The sequence below is a fragment of the Sus scrofa genome, chromosome 5, assembly GCF_054392235.1.
Source record: "Sus scrofa isolate SSC_HxYL_T2T_F1_AM1 chromosome 5, Sscrofa_HxYL_maternal_Yorkshire_Landrace_v2.0, whole genome shotgun sequence".
NCBI classification, from domain to species: Eukaryota; Metazoa; Chordata; class Mammalia; order Artiodactyla; family Suidae; genus Sus; species Sus scrofa.
In genome coordinates, this window is record NC_139387.1 from 69,916,207 (window position 1) to 69,941,347 (window position 25,141).

Sequence of the window (25,141 nt, forward strand, 5' to 3'; positions counted from 1 at the left end):
CATCCTTGCCATTACCCAAGATGGTGCGTCGCGCAACCTCACTGTTTCCAGGTTTCAACATGGCTTCCCCAAACCGCCCACCGGAGGTTAATCTCAGAGACCTGTCGAAACGCGAGCGGAAGTAGCAAAAGCGGAAGTTGTTGCGTAAGGCCATTCCCCGCCTCTACGTACCGCCCCCGTGCTGACGCCCCGCCCCCAGCGGCGCGGAGCGCAGAGCCAAGATGGCGGCCGAGTTGGAGTATGAGTCGGTCCTGTGTGTGAAGCCCGACGTCAGCGTCTACCGGATTCCGCCCCGGGCCTCCAACCGCGGTTACAGGTACTAACCCGAGGCGCTGCAGCACAGGCGTACCCGGTCGGGGTGGTAGTTTGCTCTTCAGGTGGCACGCTGCCTGTCCCTCCCACTTCCACCTCTGGGTTATCACCTTGCTAGCCTCCTCACCTGGGATGTTACCGTCCTGTCTTCTTGCTCTTTCCCAACTCAGAACTTCCATCATCCTTGTTTCCGCTGCTTAAAAAAAATTACCATCCTGCATTCTCTCACCCCTCCTCCTCTTCGAACCCTCTGGACTACCCATCTGTTCCCGGTTATCCACATCCAGTGGGTATGGATAACCTGCTCTATCTTCAATCACCTTTCCTTCGCTTTTCCCTGCGTCCTTCAGCTTGTCACCCTCGTCTCCCCTTCTCTACCCCATTTCCAGTACCTCGTGCGCATTTGTGGGTACTCTTTGTGTTGTTGGCCGCTTTCTGGATGAGCTAATTTATCTTTTGTGCTGTTCAGTCTTATTACCAAATATCATCATCCACCGTATGGTTTTTCCCTTCAGCTCTTTTTGTCGGTAGACAACGGTTATGATCATAAGTTTTCCAATGTCGTCCAGTCTGTTTCTTTTTAAGTATATTTGCTATAGTGTTTTCTGTGTTCCTTCCCTCTTAATTTCTGTTAAAGCTTTTGCCTCCAGAGTTAACGCAGCATTTTCTCTGTAGGGCTAACTAACCAACCCTTATAATCCAATGACGGAGGGCTGAGGAGGCTGTAGGAAGTCACCAAGTCATGTAGTCCAAAGAGTTAACATGTCATTTATTGGGTTACATGTTAAAAAAATGTGAGTATGAGCCCTGGCAACTTAACAGCTCTGTGATTTGAGACAAATCTCTTAACCTCTCCAAACCTCGGTTTTCTCATCTGTAAAATAGAAAAAAAAAAAAGTTGATAAATAAACCTGCTCTAGGTACATACCTTGTAGAAGTTTTTGGAGGGTTAAATGAAGTCCTATAGTAAATGTGAAAAAGAATTGAAAATGAATTTCCTAAAAAGAATTTAGGAAACAGTAAGGCAGTATATAAGATACTGTTTTGATTTCTGACTCATATTGCCATCATGATGTTCCTCTTGGCATTTATTATTACCTTGGCCCAAAAGTTATCCTCTCCCTATGTCCGTTATTTTGCCTCCTTATCAGAGGTTCATTCATTGTGAGTAGCTTTGTGCTTGCTGATCTGTGCACTAGACCTGGTGGATTGTATCGTTTGACAAAGAGGTAGTTCTGATTTCAAACTTTCAATGAGACCCCAAATTGACCAGAGTAGGAATCTACATGCTCTTTGATGGTAGTCCCAGGTACTAATATGGGTGAGTCAGCTGAGACCTCTCCTTTGGTGAGCCCTCCTTGACCCTTCCATTCTGGCTTAGGTGTGTTCTGTGTGTGCTTCCGCAGCGCCTCTGCTTGACTCTGTCACAGAGCTCTTCCTTCTGCATTCTCACTGATTGGTTTTCCATTTTTCTAGACTAGACTAGGAAAAACGTGAGGTCTTTTTAAACTTTATATTCCTAGAGTCTAGCACAATTTCTGGTACATAGTGGGGGCCCTGCAGATGTTGATCGAAAGAAGAAATTAATAGATTACAGCTAATCATATACATTAACATTGGTTGAACTGTTAAATAAGGTAAAATAGCTCATGACCTCCAACTTCAGGCATTAAGCCTTCCTAAATGATGTGATACAGCGACCCAAGCTGCTGCAGTGACAATGCTGGGTCCTTAACCTGCTGTGCCACAGGGGAACTCCCAAGGTTTTTAAAAGACCTTTCTTCTCTTACCTGACTGTATTTTCTACCTTCACTTCTGGTTTAACCTTTATCCCTATGTCTGTTAACTGCACCGAGCAATTTCTTAATTTTCCTCTTTTATCCTTTTTCTCATTGTCATTCTGTGTTTTCCATGCTTATTATTGTCATCTTATCGTACAAGAGGCTTTTTACATCAGCCACTCTTTGTGAAGAGGGCAGAACTAAGTTTGAATCCTAATGTGCATTTACTTGCTGGGTTACCCCTGGCGCATCACTTAACTCTTTTGAGCTTTAGTTTCCTCATCTATAAAAACGGGTATAATGTTACTTTGCGAGATCCTGTCACTTAATTTTCATGAGAATGGGCATAATGTCTGGAACAAAATAGATGTTTGACAAGTAGTACTGTTCTTTTTGTCTGTGTATAATCTTTCTTGTTTACCAGAACCCATTTTACATTATGAGCATGATTTATTCTCTAGGCTGCTATTAATGGAAAAACTGGACTTCATAGGAAGCAGGAGAAATGCTTTCTTTGAGTGATTGGTAAGATGAGCGGGAATAATTGACTTTAATTCACCTTCTGTAAGCTGTTGCTTCCTCCATGTTCACTCACCAGACTTTTGGAAGGAGGATTTAGGTTGAGTTGACACTTATAAAGGATTAGGAAATGGTTTTCCCCAGTCTGTAAAACTTTTTTTTTTTTTTTTTTTGTCTTTTTGCCTTTTCTAGGGCCGCTCCTGCGGCATATGGAGGTTCCCAGGCTAGGGGTCGAATCAGAGCTGTAGCCACCAGCCTACGCCAGAGCCACAGCAACGCAGGATCCGAGCTGTGTCTGTGATCTACACCACAGCTCATGCCGGATCCTTAACCCACTGGGCAAGGCCAGGGATCGAACCCGCAACCTCATATTTCTTAGTTGGGTTTGTTAACCACTGAGCCATGACGGGAACTCCTGTAAAACTTTTAAAAAAAATTCATCATTACACTCCTCCCCAGCAAAGTCAGCATTAAACCCTATAGCGTGTTTTAATATAATGCAATTTAATGCTGGCCTTTGAAGCTAGGCATTGTTACTTTCTGTATTATTGTCCATTTCTTCATTTAGAGAGAGATGATAGGCCAAGAAACACATCTAGTAGGCTTGTTCCTAATGTTTTCAGTAGCCCATTTACACTATGTCTAGCTCATGGTAGTACAGTGGAATAAGTAAGGACTCATTTAAAAAACTGAACAGCCAGGGACCTGCCTTCTGGATCAGATTCTGGTACTTTAGGGTCTTCAAGGCAGGACATCAATGTAGAAGGGCATGACACAGATCTATCTTATAAATCCTATTCAGAACCTGTCCTAATGTAAATTCTCATTACTTCCTTTTCATCTTGTTAAACTTATTTATTTAACCATCTTGTTATTTATTTATTTTTTTTGGCCACGGTGTGTTGATGTGGGATCTCAGTTCCCCGACCAGGGATTGAACCTGGGCTGCAGCAGTGAAAATGCCAAGTCCTAACCACTAGACCACCAGGGTACTCTTTGTTAAACTTATTTTTATTCAGATATACTTTATTGTTACCTTCCTAACCTGCAAGTATTAGGTCTTAGATTCCCAGGGGATGAAATATTAGTAAAACTTTGCTCTTCCTTTTCAGAACTGCTGGCACAATGAAGTCACAAATGCAGTGTTTTGTAAAATTGGTCATATTTAAGTAATATCTTAGATTTCATTCAAATTCATGTATAACACAGATTATAAGTATTCAGTGTTTTGTAATGTTTCCATGGATATTTGTGTCTCTAATCGATGTATCTTTCCTGAGTTCCAGATTCATATATTCAAAAGCACACTCTGTACCTTCTCTTGAAAATCTGTTAGACATCTCAGACTCAACACAGCCAAAACTGAACTCCTGATCTTTCTTCCCAGACACACTCTATCTGTAGCCTTCCTCATCTTAGTTACTGACAATTCATTTGTTCAGGCTAAAAACCTTAGAGTCATCCTTGACTTTGTCTTTGAGGTCTCGTTCTTGTTTATCTCACATCCATTCTATTAGCTGCCTTTACTTTTGTGTTTTTTTTTTTTTTTTTCTTTTTAGGGGTGTACTCACAGTATATGGAGGTTCCCAAGCTACTGGTTGAATTGGAGCTATAGCTGCTGACCTGTGTCACAGCCACAACAACAGCAATGCCAGATCCGAACCATGTCTGTGACCTACACCACAGCTCATGGCAATGCTGGATCCTTAACCCACTGAGTGAGGCCAGGGATCGAACCTGCATCCTCGTGGTCAGATTCGTTTCCGCTGAGCCACAATGGAACTCCATGGCTTTGCTTTTAAATATATCCGCAGTCCAGTCACTTCTGCTACTCTCTCTTCCTAGTCACCATGTCTTTTCTAGATGACTGAAGTGGTCTGAATTCATCCCCCTGCTTTGGCATTCATATTGCTGTATCTCTGCTATATGCAGCAAAGTAATCCTTTTAAAATAAAAGAGAGGTCCCGTCACACCTCTGCCTAAACCTGTAATGGCTCCTCTTCTACTCAGAGTAAAACCCAAAGTTCTTACAATGGCTTACAAGGCCCTACAAGATCTGTCCCTCCTCTCCCACCTCATCTCTTAATTTTATTCTAACAACAGTGACCTCCTTGCTTGAGACTATTAATTCAGGCATAATCCTATCTTAGTGCCTTTGCACTGTTTCCTACACCTGGAATGCTTTTCCTCCAAACATCTGCATGGGTTACTCATTGCCTTCATTTGTGCTCACATGTCACCTTGTTACTAAGGCCCACCCTGCCCACCCTCTTGAATGCTGCAGCCTGTTCATTTTCCCACTCCCTTCCCCATCTTCCTTTTCTGCCTGTGCATTTTCTTTTCTTTTTTTGGCTGCGCCTGCAACATGCAGAAGTTCCTGGGCCAGGCATCAAACCTGTACCACAGCAGTGACCTGAGCCACAGCAGTGACAGTGCTGGATCCTTAACCTGCTGAGCTATCAGGGACCTCCATGCCTGTGCATTTTCTTTTTACTTTACCACTTACAACTTCCTGAGATATTAATTATTTTACTCATTTATTGTTTCTTTTTTATTATTTATCTTTTGTTAGAATAAGCTTCCTGAGGGCTTTGTTTTGTTCCCTCTTATATCCCAAGCACCTAGAACAGGTGCCTGTGACTTAATACACACTCTATAAATATTGGTTGAATTCAGTGAAAGATAATATGTTTAGGGATTTGGGAGACTTCTGTTATCCAGTGTTTCATTTAGTAGACTTTGTTGTTCCCTGATCAATAAAACACCATTGTATAAAATACTGTCTACAGTCTGAAAATAGTCTCATTATGATACATTTTTAAGATTGCTTTTATTTGTACTTTTATATATTCTTTTGATGCTTCTTGGACTTTGATAGTAACATTTCCTCTCTTTGCTTTGGACTGTATGTAATGTGAAGTGTCTGTATAGAGAGGAGCATGAGTTATTCTTTTGATTAATTAATAGGTAGATGGAGTAAGCAATTCAGAAACAGGGAAATAGAAATATGGCAAATGATTCTTTGTAGGTTTTTAGTATGTTAAAGATGCGGACCTGAGACCTGAGGCTTCCCATTTTCCTATCCTAGGGCATCTGACTGGAAATTAGATCAACCTGATTGGACAGGTCGCCTCCGAATCACTTCCAAAGGGAAGATTGCGTATATCAAACTCGAGGATAAAGTTTCAGGTAATCTGTGCTGTTGACCCTCTAACATTAAGGATATTGGTTTGCCTTTTTTTAAATTTTTATTTTATTTTTTATTTTAATCAATGCCTTCAATTTGGGGGCTGGAGGAGTGAAAATGCTTGTTAATTGATTTTTAGATTTTTGCTTCCTTTGCTCAAAGAAATCTTTTTACCTGTCAGGGGAGCTTTTTGCTCAGGCACCAGTAGAACAATATCCTGGTATCGCTGTGGAGACAGTGGCAGATTCCAGCCGCTACTTTGTAATCCGGATCCAGGATGGTACTGGTAAGAATCAGGGATTTTGGATGGGTTGAGATTAGCAGTATTAATGAAGTGCAGTAGTTAATGCTCTTTAGTGGAAGTGTGTCCTGATGCAATTATCTTACTTCAGTTTACTAAATTTTCCCTCCCCTTTCTCTAAAGCTTGTTGTGAAAGGAGAAGGATTAATATATCATTTGTAATAGAAAAGAACACAAGTTCAAGACATGGTAATTAAAGGTAGATGTAAATAAATCCAAATGTATATCTAACCAAAGAATTGAAACATATTGCCTGTTCTTTGTTTATGGTGGCTTTTGGTTGGACTATCTTAAATCATCTATGTTTGTGGCAGTCATTATCTTTTCTCCATAGTCTATATCAGAGGTTGGCAAACTTTTTCTATAAAGACAAAGATAATAATATTTTAGGTTTTGTGGGCAAGTGGTTTCTTTGTAACTACTTGTTTTTTTTTTTTTGGCCTTTTAGGGCTGCAGCATAGGAAGTTCCCAGGCTAGGGGTCAAGTCGGAGTTGTAGCTGCCAGCTTACTTCACAGCCACAGCGACGTGGGATCCAAGCCGTGTCTGCAGCCTACACCACAGCTCATAGCAATGCCGGATCCTTAACCCACTGAACAAGGCCAGGGATCGAACCTGCGTCCTTGTGGTTGGATTTGTTTCCGCTGTGCCACAACAGGGAACTCCTGTAGCTACTCAGTTCTGTTGCTATATTGTAAAAGCTGCCATGGATAGTGTGTAAACAAATTGATGTGGCTGTGTTCCAGTTATTTACAAAAACAAGTTCTGGCAGCATTTGGCCTATAGGCTGTATGTAGTTTGTGGACCCCTGGTCGGTGAGAAAGTGTTTCACATTTACGGATGGCTGTCTAGTTAGGGTAACGGTAATAATTTCCTTGGGCAGAGTTTGCCCCAAGGGATACTTCCTGTTCTGAGGATTCTGATTTTTTTTTCAACAGGGCGCAGTGCTTTCATTGGCATTGGCTTCACAGATCGAGGTGATGCCTTCGACTTTAATGTCTCTTTACAAGACCACTTCAAGTGAGTGAAGCTTGTTCTTAGTGACCAGGTTAAGTTTTTTGGGAATGCTCCTTCTCAGTTGAATGGACACTGTCTCTTTTACCTCTTGGTTTCTTTATTTGGTGAACTAGTTCATTTGCATATAACTCTTTCCATTCACTGTTTTCTCATGTTATCTTTGTGTCTGTTCTGTCCTTTCCTTATAGCTGGGATATGTTTTTAATTCCTGTACAGTGGCTTGAGGTGCTGCTTTTGTTTATGCCCCTGGGGCATCTGCCATTGCTTTTAAGTGGCTGAGGGAGGCTTAGCAGTAACCGTAGGGCTGGGTGTGTGATATGTGGGGAGTTATGTGCCAGTTTTGTTATTCTTGTAGCTGGCATGTTTTGTGCCTTTTGCAGTATTCAGCCCATTTGATTTTGGCTCAGCTATGCTGGACAGCACCAGGTAGTCAGCTTCCTATCTCAAGGTCGGGGACACATCTCCTTTTCTGCTTCAGGACTTTCTGAAATTGTGAAAGGGCACCTAGTTAGCAAGGGGGGGCAGCCTGGAACAACTGAGAAATTAACACCCCCTCAGGGGCAGCCCTTAGCCGTGGAGGATGGGAACTGGTGGCTAAATGCCCTCTTTTGGAGGGACAAGTTTAATATGCATTTTGTATGGTTCCTCAGTGGCATTGAATCCTAGTTGCCCTCTTTCTTGGCTTTTCTCTTTCCTTTATCATGTTTCATGTTCCTTTATGTGTTTCACATAAATTAGCTACACTCAGATTTATGTGTCAGACTCTGCTTTCAGAGGATCCCAATTAAAACAACCTTCTTTTACTGAAGGTGGGTAAAGCAGGAATCTGAGATTTCCAAAGAATCTCAGGAAATGGACGCTCGTCCCAAGTTGGATCTGGGTTTCAAGGAAGGACAGACCATCAAGTTGAGTATTGGGGTGAGTATGGTTCTCCCAAACTGTGACTTTTCTTCTTTTTTTTTTTTTTTGGCTGTGTGCAGAATTCCCAGACCAGAGCCAGGGATTCAGCCTGAGCCACAGCTGTGACAATGCCAGATCCTTAACCACTGGGCCACCAAGGAGCTCTCACTGGGCCACCAAGGAGCTCTCGACCTCTCTTTTTCTTTCTCTCACTTTCTTTTTTTCTTTTGTAGAACATTACAACCAAGAAAGGAGGTGCTTCTAAGCCCAAGACTGCAGGGACTGGGGGCCTGAGCTTACTCCCACCGCCACCTGGAGGCAAGGTCACAATTCCCCCGCCGTCCTCTTCAGTTGCCATCAGCAATCATGTCACTCCACCACCCATACCGAAATCTAATCATGGAGGTAATGATGCAGGTGAATCTCTAGTATTTTTAATTTCAAAAAATCATATCTTAAGTTTTAATTGGGTAGTACCTGTTTGCCATGGAGAGTGTTGATGGTTTTGCTATTAAATGGCACTTGGGGAGTTCTCTTGTGACGCAGAGGGTTAAGGATCCAGCGTTGTCACTGTAGCATCTTGGGTTGCTGCTGCGGCGTGGGCTCAATCTCTGACCTGGTAACTTCCACATGCCAGGGGTGCAGCCAGTAAATAAATAAATGGCACTTAGTACTGACAAGGTGATTTTGGCAGCCTCTAGGAAGGGATTAAAGCTTTTCTAGTGAGCTGAGAGTTATAGTATCAGGTAGGTTCTTTGGCAGAAAATGAGTAGATATTAAGAAGACTGTTTCCAGAGTTCCCGTCGTGGCGCAGTGGTTAACGAATCCGACTAGGAACCATGAGGTTGCGGGTTCGATCCCTGCCCTTGCTCAGTGGGTTAACGATCCGGCGTTGCCATGAGCTGTGGTGTAGGTTGCAGACGCGGCTCGGATCCCGCATTGCTGTGGCTCTGGCGTAGGCGGGTGGCTACAGCTCCGATTCAACCCCTAGCCTGGGAACCTCCATATGCCGTGGAAGCGGCCCAAGAAATAGCAACAGCAACAACAAAAGACAAAAAGGCCAAAAAAATCTATTAAAAAAAAAAAAAAAAAAGAAGACTGTTTCCTTTGTTGTACCTTGGTGAAATGTTAGTAGGCTTGAGAGTCAGATGGCCAAGATTTTGGTCACAGCTCTGCTACTTTATATCTGAATGTGTTTGGTAACATTGCTTAAGTTCTTTGAGTCTCAGTATTAATTACTTGTAAAATGGATATATAAAACTACCCCAAGACTGTGAGGATGAAGTGATGTGATGGCACCCAGCACAATACTTATATATATAGTAGCCATTCAGTGGATGTTATTTCATAATCCTTCCTGTACAAGGGCAATTGAGAGGAAATAAGATAACATCTGGGTTTATGAACACATTTTCATTTTTCCTTACTATCTGGTAGGACAAAGGAATAGATACAGTTTTTTCCATTTAAAGGATGCAAAATTAGAACTCAGAAAGGAATTTCCTAAGATTAGGGAACCAAATATTAGAATCTGGACATTTTAACTTATTAACTAATTATATTTTAATATTTGTTTTACATTGTGTCATTAATAATTGTATCATTTATAATTGATTGCTAAGAGTAGACTTTCTTTTTCTGGAATTTTTGAGGTAAAAGTGGTTATAGGCTACTTTTTTTTTTTTCCTTTTCCTTTTTGGCCGCACCTGTGGGCCAGAGAGCAAATCAAGGCCACAGCAGGGACAGTGCTGGATCCTTAACCCACTGAGCCACCAAGCAACTCCAGGCTACTTCTTCATCTTCTTTTTCTTTTCTTTTTTTTTTTTTTTTTGGCCACACCTGCAGCCATATGGAAGTTCCCAGGCCAGAGATCAAAGTTCCTCAGTTGTGACCTACAGCAGGAGTTGAGGCAACACCAGGTCCTTAATCCATTTTTCCACAGCAGGAACTCCTCCAGGTTACTTCTTTTGATAAGTGTTGCCAGAAGTCACTGAGGATATCTGAGATTTATTTTGTTTTTTTAAATTAAACTTTTTATTTTGAGGTAATTATAGATTCACATGTAATTGTAAAAAATAATACAAAGAAATCCCATGTACCTTTTCCCAGTTACCCTCGTTTTGTACAACCATGGTTGAACATCGCAACTAGGAAATTGACATTGATACCATATATTTACTTAGACTTCATCATTTTTACGTGTTCTCATTTGTGTATATGGTTGACCCTTGAACAATGCAGGGCTTAGGTGCACTGACCTCGCCCCCAACTTTGTGCAGTTGAAAATCAGTGTATAACTTCACTGTTAACCCTGTGTATCTGTGGTTATGCATCTGCAGTTTCAACCAACCACAGCTCATGTAGTAAGGTAGTATTTGTTTACTGAAAAAAAAAAATCTGTGTGTGAATGGACACACGCAGTTCAAATCCGTGTGGTAGGCTGGCTGTAGTTCTTTGCAATTTTATCATGTGTGTGTTCCTGGATTCATCACCATGGTCAGGACACCAAACAGTTCCACCACGACAAGGATCCCTTGTATCACTTCATCACTCCCTTATAACCACACCTCCCTTCCTGTTTGCCCTCCAATAATCCCTAACCCTTGGTGGTCAATCGCTAATCTGGTCTCCATCTTTAATTTTGTCACTCACCTTAGGGATGTTATGTAAGTGGAATCACAGAGTATATAACCTTTGGGATTGATTTTTCCCACTCAGCATGATTGAGATTGATCCCTTGAGATTCATCAAGTTGTGTATATCAGTGGTTTATTCCTGTCTATTGCTGGGTAGTATTCTGTGGTATGGATGTACCATAATGTTTAATCACCATCCAGGGAAAAACATCTGGGTTGTTTCCAGTTTTTGTAATAACAAAGTTGCTGTGAATGTGAATGTGTAGGTTTTAGTATGAGCATAAGTTTTCATTTCTAAAATTTTTATTATGATTCCCCTTTTCTTTTTTGTTCTCTTACCTTGTATTCAGATATCCTTTTAGATTTGGATTCTCCCGCTCCTGTCACGACACCAGCACCAGTTCCAGTTTCTGCAAGCAATGACTTGTGGGGAGACTTTAGCACTGCATCCAGGTATCAGCAGAGTGAAGCCAGTATGCCCTCAGCTGGGTATAGATGGTACATGTGCAGTCAGATGAGATCTTCGATCTGGGAGAGCAGGGCATTTGTAGGTCACATAGAGTCTTAGGCAGGAATTTAGGTAAAGAGGTAGCGGAGTGCTGGGGATGGTGGGATAAGAAAGCTGTAGGAAGAAGCTTGAGTGTAATAGTTCAAGCCTTCGTAAGTAGAGTTGCTGTAAAGTATAGTGTCAGGAATTCTGGGCAGAGATTTCTTAGAAACTATGAGGTATGAAGTCCCTGTCTTAATATGCCTCTGGCTTTCTTTCTGTTCCCTTGCCTTGCAGCTCTGTTCCAAACCAGGCACCACAGCCATCCAACTGGGTCCAGTTCTGAACAGCACTGGCAGGATGTTAAGGACAGACTTGAAGAATAAAAATGACCTTGAGGGCAACGATCTTTGAGGGGAGCTAGGAACCCCTTTCCTCCCCAGAACCAAATTTACTGGACAATCTTTCTCATTGCTTCTCCATTGTGTCCAGGCTGTCTGGGCTGGTTTGTGTCACTTCCCCATGTTGTTCTTGCTGTGCAGCCAAGAAGGTCTTTCTTATCTCCTGTTCTCTACCAAGGCAGGGGGATAGTTGGTCTTATCGTGCCTATGGCTGCCTATTCAGGGCTCAAAAGGCCAGGGTCTCTTTGAGGGGGAAATAACCCTAACATCTGTGAAGTTTTTCTCCATTTTTAAATTATTTCAGAATCATCTCATGACCCTTGTGTGCCTCTTTGTGAAGCCCTGTTTAGCAATTTCAGGGGAGTCAAAAACCTTGGAACCTTCTTTTCCATTAACCCAAGACACTAAAAATGGACAGACTGAGCTCACTGTTTCCGGGTTCAGAGTTTTGGTGGGGGTAGGTATGAAGAAAGACCTATTTCCTGGGTCTCTGCTCGATATCCTCCCTTAGGCTTATCCTGTTCAGTGAATGTCCAGTGCTGAGTGTCGCCCCGTTACCCTCTCATGCGTTTACGTGTCTCTTTCAATTAGGAGGGTTGTGTTGGTGGCACCTCCACTCTTGTGTTTGTTGAATAGTGCAGCAACTTTAATCAGTGGGTGTCTCTTAGATGAAGGAGGTTCAAGGGGCTGTGTTTTCCTAGTTATATTCTGGAGAAGCATTTCCTTTCTTGCAGCTCCATCAAGTTGCTGCATTTAAAGCATGCCATTACTTTGTAATGGCCCCCTTATTTGACCTGAAATTAAAGGGTTTAGAGTTTTTAACCTGATTTGTGGAGCAGAGAGGTTGAACGCACTTAACTCTTGTTCAGTACCCACATTGCCTTGCTGCCTGGGTATCTGGCCCCTTTTCATAAGCATTTTTTTTTTTTTTCAATCCACCAGCTCTTCAACAAAAAAGCTGCTATTACATATTGTCATTTATGAAGGAAGCTGGAGAGTCTTGGCTTTAGCTGTGATAGGTTTGCCCACCTGAATGCTGTGACACCCATTGCCCAGGTATCTTGAAAGCAAATTGCTCTCCCACCACTTCTCTTCCCTCTGCCCATCATTCCTTTGACAGTGCCAGGGAGGAGTCCCCATTCATCGGTGAGTGGGCACCAGCTCTTTTGTTTGTGAAGGGGCAGTTTGAGAGTGAAACAGGAGGACATCACTTCCTCCCTCAGCCCCTGTTTGGATGTGTACACTCTGGCTGAAGGGAGTCCTTTGATTTAGTTTCAAAATAGAGTCTCTCTCTTGGATTTCCTTCTTGACTCTTTACCTATGGGTCCATTTCCCCCCGCCCCCCATTGCTTCCCCTTCCAGGCAGCTCTATTCTTACAGAGCCATGGCAGGACATTTAAAAATTCCAATGAAAACACTAAAAGGAAAGTGTAGAATCACTAGCGACTAACCACTGGGAACCTATTTTCTCAATCTTCCTCTATGTTGTGTTCTTTGTATTCTCAAGATGATAATATATTATGTATTTGAATTGCTGAAAAATTGAAAATGAGGTTTAAGATATATGTATATAAAGCATATGCTGTATTGGTGCAATAATGGTAATTAAAAATATGGAAAAAGGTAGTGTCTCTTTTATCTTTTTTCTTTGCCTGTTTCTTTTTTGCTTGTATTTGTGACTTGTGGAAGGTCCTGGGCCAGGGATCGAACCAGTGCCACAGTGGCTACTCAGCCACTGCAGTGACAACCCCAGGTCCTTACCTCACTGCACCACAAGGGAACTCTTCATTTGCCTGTTTCATTACCTTTTTTTTTTTTTTTTTTTTTTTTTGTCTTTTTCTAGGGCCGCACCCGTGGCACATGGAGGTTCCACACAGACTAGGCGTCTAATTGGAGCTGTATCTGCCGGCCTATGCCACAGCCACAGCAACGTGGGATCTGAGCTGCGTCTGCAACCTACACCACAGCTCACGGCAACACCGGATCCTTAACCCACTGAGCAAGGCCAGGGATCAAACCCGAAACCTCATGGTTCCTAGTTGGATTCATTAACCACTGAGCCAGGACGGGAACTCCACCTTTTTTCTTTAATTGGCCTAATATAGATGGGCCAGTAGGTAATAAAAGGATATTTTGTATCTATTACTCTTTTTTTTTTTTTTTTTAAATGGAGGTTTTAAAAGATCAAGGCTCAACTTCTGTGCTTGTGGTTTTAAACCAGAGTGCTCCTTATAGAGCTCCTATGTGTTCTTTATGAGCTGGTACAGTTAATTTCATTTACTTCAGATTATCTTCATGATCTAGTCCACCTCTCACATCTCAGAACTATAATCAGCATAAATGAATCAGTGTATGAGAGAGAACTAAAGACAGATTTGGAAACCAGAAGGATCTCATTCTATGATTGTCCCAGCAGAAGAATCAGAATGATGTGGGTGCTTTTTGCTTCTTTTTTTTCTTTTCAATTTAAATTGCTTCCAGAGATTCTGACAGACCTCCCCTATTTGCCCTCCCAGGGAAGGGGTTGGCTGGCTTTCCCTGCCATGGCCTCTCTTATTACTGAAGTGAAGTGAGACACTGTCACTGATAGACGTGTATCCTAAACCTCGGGGATTTTGGCAGAAAATGTGGGTAATTTTTCTAGCTCACCCCCCTCTGACGTTGATACTGTCTCCATGGTTGTGACGTGAGCCTTTATTACTCCTCAGTTCTTCCATTCTGATAACCCAGGCAGTTGGCTTGCCTCTAGCTTTCTCAGCTCCCATTCAGCTTCCATGTTGCCACCAGAATAATCTTCCTGAATCCCAAGCTCCACTCAGTCCTTTACTACCCTACTCATTGCCTTTGATGTTTTTCCTTTGCTTACAAAGTCCAAAGTACCATTTTGTCTTCAACCTGAGTTTTCCTTTTCCCTCAGTCTGCTCCCGCACACTAGTCATTCTTCAAATGCCCTCTGCACCATGGGTGCTGAGTCATTGAGTGCTGCACTTTCCTCTGTCTAGAATTCCTTCCCTTCTCTACCTGCCTGTTGAAATCCTTCCTGTCCTAGAGAGCTAGCTCAGGTGCTGCTTCATGAAATATTGCTGATCCCCTTGGTCTGAAAGATGATTTCTCTTGTTTTGCTTGAGTTGCTGTTGAAGCTCTCTTATTCATTTGTACGCTTTTTAATATAAGGACTACGTCTTCATTTTTAACTACTCACAATACTTCTCATATGCTTTTCTAGACAGTCAATGCTCATTAAGTACTTGTTGAATTAACAGTGATTTTAGTGAAGAGGGACTAGAAATCAGTAAGTTAGTTGGGTTTTCCCATTTCACTCATCCTCATTTTGCTTGTTCCTAGCTCCATGAATGAATGAGTGTTCCTTATGTGCTTTGTCATAGTTGCAGAAGGTCTCATTCATAGACTTCCGAGTCAGTTATTAGGAACGGAGAAAGGAATGGTGGAGACAAGTTTTACTTTGGCACATGGACCCTATGGCTCGGAAAAGAAAACTACATATGGTGTAGCATAGCTGCTGATAAATTTGGGGGCTTACAGTCTTTTTTTTTGGCTGTGCCTGTGGCATATGAACTTGCCCAGGCCAGGGATCAAACCTGCACCATAGCCGTGACCTGAGCCACAGCAATGTCAACACCAGATCCTTAACTGCTAGGCTACCAGGGAACTCCTGTCTCATTTTAATCACAACTGGCTAAGATGACAATGTAAATGCACTTTGGTTATGTTTTAGTTTTTTTTCTACCCTCCTCCCCCAACTCATTTCTGTTATTGCCTCAACTGTATGTGAGGAAAATAACATGGTTTGTGACTGCAGAACTCATACCCAGGTGCTCCTATCAATCACATATTGTCTTGAGAAAGAAAGGAAAAAAGAAGAGAATTGCATTTACTTGCAGGTCCTGGAAACCTGGGGAATTTATAGAATGTTGGTTTTCGAGCAACCATAGTTGAAACCATGTGGTCCGGCATTTATTTCAGAATTTTGCAAGGACTGTCATTTTTCAGTCCCTTTTTGAAAGTTACCAAGATATGAGGGAGGTGTTTTTTTTTTAAAGCTCTAATATTTCTGAATTGCCTGTATTTGAGTCAGGAATAAAATAATTGTCCATTGAAATCTCATGTTCTTTTTTTTTTTTTTTTTTTTTTTTTTTGTCTTTTTAGGGCATGTGGAGTTTCCCAGGCTAGGGGTCTAATGGGAGCTGTAGCTGCCGGCCTACACCACGGCCACAGCAACACCAGATTTGAGCCATGTCTGCAACCTACACCACAGCTCAGGGCCAATGCCGGATTTTAACCCACTGAGTGAGGTCAGGGATTGAACCCACAACCTCATGGGGCCTAGTTGGATTCGTCTCCATGGTGCCACCATGGGAACTCCGAAACCTCATGTTCTGACCTACAACCTAAGATTAATGTCATCCCCTCAGTTAAACACAAGACTGCATTAAGACCCACTGTGGATGTTTTTGTTTTCAATATTTTCATTTTTCTTATGTATGTTCTGCTACTGCATCTGTAATAGGAAAATGTCATTGAAGCAATTTCTGTGACAGCTTTATCTGGCTGCATATCAGCACATGACCACTAGAGGGCGGGCTTCCTCTACCAACTCTAACACAACAGAAAGAAAAAATGCTCTGATTTCCTGGCGGCAGGGAAGGCATTTAAAAAGAAAGGCAAAAAAGGAGGTTGTCAAGCGACATTTTATCTATGAAATCTAAACGTGTACCCAATCCAAAGTTTGTAGAGAACGTAGAACAATAGCTGTTTGGGTGGGCGGAAAAAGAACAGAATAATTCTTCAGACTTTAATACATAAATAATTTTTTTTTCTTTTCAAGGCCGCACCTGTGGCATATGGAGTTTCCCAGGCTAGGGGTTGAATCAGAGCTATAGCTGCCGGGTTATGCCAGAGCCACAGCAAGGCCAGATCCAAGCCGTGTCTATGACCTACACCACAGCTCACGGCGATGGTGGATTCTTAACCCACTGGGCGAGGTCAGGGATTGAACCTGTGTCCTCATTGGTCCTAGTCAGGTTCGTTAACCGCTGAGCCACAAAGGGAACTCCTTAAATAAATATTTGAACGGGGAGTATATTAATTTTAACAACCCTCCTTCCCCAGATGCACCAAAATAGGTGATTAATGGGCAGTAAATAGTAGTGATTTTGAGCATGAATTTGGGAGGAGACAAATTGCCTTGGCACAAAATTTTGCTCTGCCACTTGCTGGCTTTCTGACCTCTGACAAATTAAACTTTGTTTGCCTCAATTTCCTCACAGGAATAATGAGGATAATAGTTCCAAATTTATAGAGTTATTGCCTGAGTAAAATAAGTTAAAAATTTCAATTTCCTCAAAAAAACCAAAAATTAGAATTACCATTTGATCTGGCAATCCCACTCCTGGGCATCTATCCAGAGAAAGTCATGACTCAAAAAGATATATGCACTCTAATGTTCATTGCAACACTATATACAACAGCCAAGACATGGAAACAACCTAAATGTCCATGGACAGAGGAGTGGATAAAGAAGGTGCGGTACAGATACTGATTCACAGATTTTGAAAAACATATGGTTACCAAAGGAGACAAGCTGAGTGGGGAGGGATCAGCTGGTGTTTGGGATGGAAATGATGTAAAATTGGGTTGTGATGATCGTTGTACAACTATAAATAAAGTATATTGAGTTGAAAGCCAAAAAATAAAATTTAAAGTGCTTAGAACAAGGCCTGGCGTACGGTAAATTCTGTGTTAGTATTGCTTCGACTTCTACTGCTTGGCTGGCTATTCTAATTCTGGCTGTCAGGATGTGTCATAAGATGGTCAGTATAAGGGCAAAATGATGAGAGTTCCTTCCCTTTTTAAAAATTTTTTTATTGGGATATAGTTGATAAATTAAAAATGTTTAGGTGTGCAAAGTTGATTTGATATATTTATGACAGTAACTGTAATGTTAGCTAATACCTTCTTGATGTGTCACATAATTGTCATTTCTCTTTTGTGGTGAGAACATTTAAAATCTAATTTCTTAGCAGCTTTCATGTTTATAATACAGTATTGTCTATACAGGCATACCTTTTTTTGCACTTTGCAGATATTATTTTTTTTTAACAATGGAAGGTTTGTACAAACCCTGCATCAAGCAAGTCTATCAGGGCCATTTTTCAACAGCGTTTGCTCACTTTGTATCTCTGTCATGTTTTGGTAATTCTTACAATATATCAAAGTTTTAAAAATCATTATTATATTTGTTACAATGATCTGTGATCAGTGATCTTTGATGTTACTACTATAATTCACTGCAGGATCGGATGATGGTTAGCGATTTTTAGTAATAAAGTGTCTTAAAATTAAGATATGTATATTGTTTTTTAAGGCATAGTGCTATTGCACACTTACTACACTATAATAGAGTGTAGACATCTATATGGAGTGGGAAACCAGAAAATTCATGTGACTTGCTTTATTTCAATATTCACTTTATTCTGGTGTTCTGGAACAGGACTTGTGATACATCCAAGGTCTGCCTAAAATGACTGTGCTGTGCGTTAGATCTCCAGAACTTATTCCTGGTTGCAAGCTTGTACCCTCAAGCCGCATTTCCCCATTTCCTCCACATTCCTAGCCTCTGGGAACCACCTGTCTACTCTGTTTCTATGAGTGTGTGTCTTTTATATTCCACAAATAAGTAGTATCATATCATATTGTATTTGGCTTTCTCTGACTTTTCTCATCTAGCATAATAACTTCAAGTTCTATCCATATTGTTGCAAATGGCAGGATTTCCTTCTTTCTCATGGTCAAATAATATGCTGTTGCATATGTATATCACATTTTCTTTATTCATTCATTGCAGATGGATCCTATGGTTTTTTTCCTCTCTCTTGCTATTGTGAGTAATGCTGCCATAAGCATGGGACTGACTGCATATCTCTCATCCGTATCCTATTTTCATTTCCTTTGGATATATACCCAGAAGTGAAATTGATGAATCGTGTGGTAGTTCTATTTTTAATCTTTTGAAGATCCATAGTTTTCCATAATGACTGTGCCAATTTGCATCCCACCAACAGTGTGCAAGAGTTCCCTTTGATCCACTTTCTCACCAACACTTAGCTTTTTTTGTCTTTTTGGTGATGGCCGTTCTAATAGATTGAGGTGATATCTCACTGTGGTTTTGATTTGCATTTCCCTGATGATTTGTGATGTTGAGCATGTTTTCATGTTAACGGGCCCCAAGTATCGCTCCTGCATCTGGGCCCCAACCCTAGGACTCAGAATGGCATGAAGTAGAAATGCTTTCCTTGTGGTCTTGAGTCATAGTGAGTCAGTCAACTGCTTATGACTCAAAAAAATTACTTACTGGCCATTTGTATGTCTTATTTAGAAAAATGTCTATTTATATAAATCCTCTTCCCATTTAAAAATTCAGATTTTTACTTTTTGCTTCTTTGTTACTTAGTTGAATGAGTTCTTTATATATACTGGATATTAACTCCTTGTCAGATACATGGTTTGTAGATACTTCCTCCTGTAGATTGTCTTTTTTTTTTTTTTTTTTAATTGGGTCTTTTGCTGTGCAGAAACTTTTTAGTTAGATGTGGAACCACTTAATGATTTTTGCTTTTTTGCTTGTGCTTTTGGTAGACAAGAGCAATGTTAAAGAGCTTCTTCCATATGTTTTCTTCTAGGAATTTTATGGTGTCATGTCTTATGTTTAAGTCTTTAATCTACTTTGAGTTAATTTTAGGGAGTAGTGTAAGATAGTGGTTCAGCTTCATTTTTCTCCAGGTGGTTATTCAGTTTTCCCATATAAATAGTTATGTTGAAAAGACTATCTTTCCCATTTAATGTTTTTGGCTCCCTTATCAAATATTAGTTGACTGTAAATGCAGGAGTTTTTTCTGGGCTTTCTAGTTGCATTGGTCTATGTGTCTATATGCTAGTTCTATAAATGTTTCAGTTATAGCTTTGTAGTATTATTTGAAATTAGGAAGCATGATGCCTCTGGCTTTATTCTTTTTTCTCATGCTTGCTTTGGGTATTACTTTTTTGCAGTCTTTTGTGTTACTACACAAGTCTTGGGATTTTTTTTTTTCTTTCTATTTCTGCAGAAAAGGCCATTGGAATTTTTTTTTTTTTTTGTCTTTTTGTTGTTGCTGTTGTTGCTATTTCTTGGGCCGCTCCCATGGCATATGGAGGTTCCCAGGCTAGGGGTTGAATCGGAGCTGTAGCCACTGGCCTACGCCAGAGCCACAGCAACGCGGGATCCGAGCCGCGTCTGCAATGTACACCACAGCTCACGGCAACCCACTGAGCAAAGGCAGGGACCGAACCCGCAACCTCATGGTTCCTAGTCAGATTCGTTAACCACTGCGCCACGACGGGAACTCCGCCATTGGAATTTTGATAGAGGTTGTGTTGAATCTGTAATTGGTTTGGTTAGTATGGACATTTTAACAATATTAATTCTTCTGATCCATGGACAAAGGATATCTTTCCTTTTTGTGTGTCTTCAATTTCTTTAATCAATGTAGTTTTTCTCTATACAGAAATTTCAACCTCTTGAATTTATTCCTAAATATTTTATTATTTTTGATGTTAATGTGAATAGGATTGTTTTCTGTATTTTGGTTTTTTTTGTTGTTGTTTTATTAGTACTATATGGAAAAGCAACTGATTTTTATATGTTTATTTTGAATTGATTTATTAGTTCTAACAGTTTTTCGGGTGAGTCCTTAGGATTTCCAAAGAATAAAGTCATATCATCTGCAGAGACAGTTTTACTTCTTCTTTACTGATTTGGATGGCTTTTGTATCTTTTTATTGCCTGATCACTTTAACAGGGACTTCTAGGACTATGTTGAGTAGGAGTAGTGAGAGTGGTCCCCTTGTCTTGTTCCTGATCTTAGAGGAAAAGCTTTTAAACTTTAACCATTGAGTATGATGTTAGCTGTGGTCTTGTCATTTATGGCCTTTATCATGTTCAGGTATTTCCTTCTCTACCCAACCTGTTGAGAATATTTATCATGAAAAGATGTTGTAATTTGTCAAATGCTTTTTCTTTTCTATTTACATGATCTCGTGGTTTTTGCCTTCATTTTACTAAAATGGTATATCACATTTAATAATTTGTGTATGTGTTTGGTGAACCATCCTTGTATCCCAGGGATGAATCCCACTTGATCATGGTATATGACCCTTTAAATGTGCTGTTGAATTTGCTTTGCTAATATTTTGTTGAGAAATTTTTTTTTTTTTGCTTTTTTTAGGGCTGCACCCATGGCATATGTAGGTTCCCAGGCTAGGGGTCGAACTGGAACTATAGCTGCCGGCCTATACTGCAGCCAGAGCAACATCAGATCTGAACTACTTCTGCAACCTACACCACAGCAATGTCAGATCCTTAACTCATTGAGTGAGGCCCTGGATCAAACCTGCAACCTCATGGGTCCTAGTCGGATTTGTTTCTACTGCACTGCAGCGGGAACTCCAAGAATTTTTATATCTGTATGCATCAGAGACATTGGCCTTATCTGGCTTTGGCATTAAGGTAATGCTGGCCTTGGGGTTCCTGTTGTGGTGCAGTGCGTTAATGATCCAGCTTGTCTCTGTGGCATGCTGGTTCAATACTGGCCTGGTGCAGTTGGTTAAGGATCTGGTGTTGCTACAGCTGTGGTGTAGGGTGCAGATGTAGCTCAGACTTGAGCCCTGGCCCAGGAACTTCCATATGCCTGAGGGTGTGGCCAAAAAAGGAAAAAAGAAAAAAAAAAGAATATCTGATTCTAACTGTATGCTTACCTGTATCAGTGTGTTGAATGTTTTCATGGTACTAATTACCATCCTCTCACCTGAGCTTCAGAACTCCTCTCAGCATTTAAGGCAGTTCTAGTGGTGATGAAGTCCCTCAACTTTTTCTGTTAGGGAAGGTCTTTTTCTTGTCTCATTTCTAAATGACAACTTTGATGGGTAAGTTGTTTTTTTCTTTCAATACTTTATTATTATTATTATTTGTCTTTTTAGAGCTGCACCTGACCAGTTTCCTCCCTCGACCTAGCATTTTTTTTTTTTTTTTTCCCTGTGCCACACTTAGAGCATGCAGAAGTTCCCAGGGTCAGGTATTGAACCAGAGCCACAGCAGTGACAAGGCAGGATCCTTAACCACTAGGCCACCAGGGAATTCCTTTTTCTTTTTCTTTTTTCGCTGCCCCATGGCATATGGAGTTCCCAGGCAAGGGATCAGATTTGAGCCGCAGTTGCAACCTAAGCCACAGCTGCAGCAACACTGGATCCTTAACCCACTGTGCTGGGCAAGGGATCGAGCCTGCATCCCAGTGTTTCCAAGACACCACTGATCCCATTGCACCACAGTGGGAACTCATTAGATAGATTCACTATAATGTGCCTAGGAGATTTTTTGGATTGAGATTTTGAGGTGACTTTTTGCCTCATGAATTTGGATGTCCAAATCTTTTCCTAGCTTTGGGATATTTTTAGCCATTGTTTCTTTAAATATCTTTCTATCCCTTTCTCCATTTCTTCTCCTTTTGGTACTCTAGTAATGGGTAGAATATTTATCTTAATGGTTTCTCATAAGTACTATAGGCTTCTTTTCTTCCATCTTGTTCTTTTTTTTTTTTTTTTTTTTTTTTATCCTTTTTGCTCCTATTCAATTGATCTGTTGTCTAGATCACAGATTCTTTTTTTCTGCTTGGTTATGTCGGCTTTTGGAGCTCTTCATTCAATTCTTCAATAATTGTATTCAGCTCTAAAATTTCTTCTTCATCTTTTTTTTTTCTTTCTTTCTTTCTTTTTACGGCTGCACCTGTGGCACATGGAAGTTCCCGGGCTGGGGTTGAATCTGAGCTGCAGATGCCAACCTGCACCACAGCCACAGCAAGCTGGACCCGGGCCTCATCTGTGACCTATGTTGCAGCTTGCAGCAATGCTGGGTTCTTAACCCACTGAACAAGACCAGGGATCAACCTGCATTCTCATGGATACTAGTTGGGTTCTTAACCTGCTGAGCCACAATGGGAATTTCTTCAGCTCCCAAATTTCTATTTGGTTTTCTTAATGTTCTAGCTCTTTGTTGAACTTCTTACTTTTTTCTTGTATTGTTTTTCTGATATCATTAAGTTTTTTGTCTATGTTCTTTTACAGCTCTCTAGGCCTCTTTGGTACACTTATTTGTAATTCCTGGAACTCTGTTTTTTTGGGGACCATTTACTGGAGGTTTATTGGGTTCCTTTACATGTTTCCCTGGTTCTTCATTATCCTTTTAGCCTAGCATAGGTGTGGGAATATCTGAAGAAGCAGTCACTTCTTCCAGATTTATGGACTGACTTTGGTAAGGGAAGACTTTCGCTGTGGGTAGGGGCTTGCCGAAGCATGCTGTAACCCCAGGTCTAGTGATGCAGGGTGCCAAGTGCTGGGGTGTGTAGTTGCACTGGGTCAGGGTCAGGGCGGGGACATTTTATATCTTCTGTTCAGGCTGTCGTGATCCTCAGCATCAACAGCTGCATGATCCCTAGTGAACACTGCAGGGGGCTCAAAGGGGCAGTGAAGGCTTTGGGGGTCCTCAGTGGTGCATCCAGGTCCAGTGGCTGGGGACTATGACAGGTAGTGGTGGTGGCTGGAGCTGGTGGTATGCACACACTTGGGTGGGGATGAGCTGCAGGTGCCTGTGAAGTGTCTGGGCCTGTTGTAAATACACATGCAGTGTTGGAGGCCAGGACAGACGGCAAGGGTCAAAGCCAACTCTGGGTTCACTGGCAGCTGTGGGAGCCCCAGCTGTCTCCTCTGGCAGTGTTGTCTTTCCCTTGGGGTGTGTGAACTGCAGAGGAAACTGGTGATAGACGTCAGGCTGGCAGTATGTAAGAGCACAGCTGGAGAGGAAGGTCAGTCTCAAGTGTGCACAAGGTATTTAGGGTCACTTGCTGGGATCTGTGATGGCATCTTGTTTTTTTTCAGCTGCAGAAGCCTGGGTGGGCTGCCAGTGTGGTTCAAGGGCTCCAGTGAAGATGGATGTTGGGCATTGGAGGGAGTAGGGAGGGATGCAAGTGGCTGGCAATATGAATATGAAATGTGGGTATGAAAACTAATGAAATCTGTGGGCGGTTCACTGTGGTTCCAACAGTTTCTGCAGTGGCAAAATCTACTGATATTGTCTGTAGAACAGGTCATTGAACTGTGATCTCTCCAGCTGTGTGGCTGTTATTGGTAAATCCTGCTTTTCTTCCTTGTTCCTAGCTGATTCTACATATCTCAGCTTTGGTGGTCTGTGTAGGGTAAAACTGAAGTGGAACCTTCTTGCATTGTCCTGATAGGCTAGGGAAGTTGATCACTCACCCTGCTCTTTCTTTCTTTTTTTTTTTTTTTTTTTTGTCTTTTTGCTATTTCTTTGGGCTGCTCCCGTGGCATATGGAGGTTCCCAGTCTAGGGGTTGAATCGGAGCTGCAGCCCCCGGCCTACGCCAGAGCCACAGCAACACGGGATCCGAGCCGCGTCTGCAACCTACACCACAGCTCACAGCAACGCCGGATAGTTAACCTACTGAGCAAGGGCAGGGACCGAACCCACAACCTCATGGTTCCTAGTCGGATTCACTAACCACTGTGCCACAACGGGAACTCCTCCCTGCTCTTTCTTTTTTGATAAGGGGAACTCTTTTCATCTGGGAATTTCCTCCTTGGTGCTAAACAATGTTGATTTCAGCTGGGGCGGGGGCGTGTGTGTGTGTGTGTGTGTGTGTGCGCGTGCGCGCGCGCGCGCGCGCACGCGCACAGGCTGAAGCAAGCAGAATGACTCTCTTCCATTTCTTCTTGCATGACTATTATTAGGTTTTTTGTTCCACTGTGTTGCTGAATTTCTTTTTTTTTTAATAATTTTTATTTTTTCCATTATAGTTGGTTTACAGTGTTCTGTCAATTTCTACTGTACAGCAAAGTGACCCAGTCACATGTATATATATATATATTCTTTTTTTCACATTATCCTCCATCACGTTCCATCATAAGTGACTAGATATAGTTCCCTGTGCTATATAGCAGGATCTCATTGCTTATCCATTCCAAATGCAATATTTTGCATCTATTAACCCCAGATTCCCTCCCCCTCCCCCTTCCTCTCAGCAACCACGAGTCTGTTCTCCAAGTCCATGAGTTTCTTTTCTGTGGAAAGTTTCGTTTGTGCTGTATATTAGGTTCCAGGTATGTGATATCATATGGTATTTGTCTTTCTCTTTCTGGCTTATTTTCACTCAGTGTTAGAGTCTCTAGTTCCATCCATGTTGGTGCAAATGGCATTATTTTGTTTGTTTTGTTTTATGGCTGAGTAGTATTCTATTGTGTATATATACACCACATCTTCTTAATCCATTCATCTATTGATGGATATTTAGGTTGATTCTATGTCTTGGCTATTGTGAATAGTGCTGCAATGAACATACAGGTGCATGTATCTTTTTCAAGGAAAATTTTGTCCATACATATGCCCAAGAGTGGGATTGCTGGGTCATATGGTAGTTCTATATTTAGTTTTCTAAGGTTGAAATTTATTATTATTATTATTATTTTTACTTTTTAGGGCCAC

At 41.4% G+C, this 25,141-nt stretch overlaps 1 protein-coding gene across 3 annotated transcripts; it reads left to right on the forward strand.

Annotated features, from left to right (window-relative positions):
- Positions 1 to 205: 205 nt before the first annotated feature.
- Positions 206 to 13,161, forward strand: NECAP1 (NECAP endocytosis associated 1). 3 transcript variants are annotated; one of them, XR_014803872.1, is made up of 8 exons: positions 206 to 316; positions 5,701 to 5,801; positions 5,981 to 6,085; positions 7,037 to 7,118; positions 7,925 to 8,033; positions 8,249 to 8,802; positions 9,113 to 11,104; positions 11,436 to 13,161. XR_014803872.1 is itself a non-coding variant. In XM_021092395.2 (8 exons), exons 1-8 carry the CDS (start codon positions 222 to 224, stop codon positions 11,482 to 11,484), a joined length of 828 nt encoding a protein of 275 aa, XP_020948054.1. In that variant the 5' UTR covers positions 206 to 221; the 3' UTR covers positions 11,485 to 13,161. The 3 variants fall into 3 exon arrangements, 2 of the variants coding, with proteins under 2 accessions (XP_020948054.1, XP_020948055.1); XM_021092395.2 differs by having other exon boundaries at positions 8,249 to 8,432; positions 11,002 to 11,104; XM_021092396.2 differs by having other exon boundaries at positions 8,249 to 8,420; positions 11,002 to 11,104.
- The last annotated feature ends 11,980 nt before the right edge of the window (positions 13,162 to 25,141 follow it).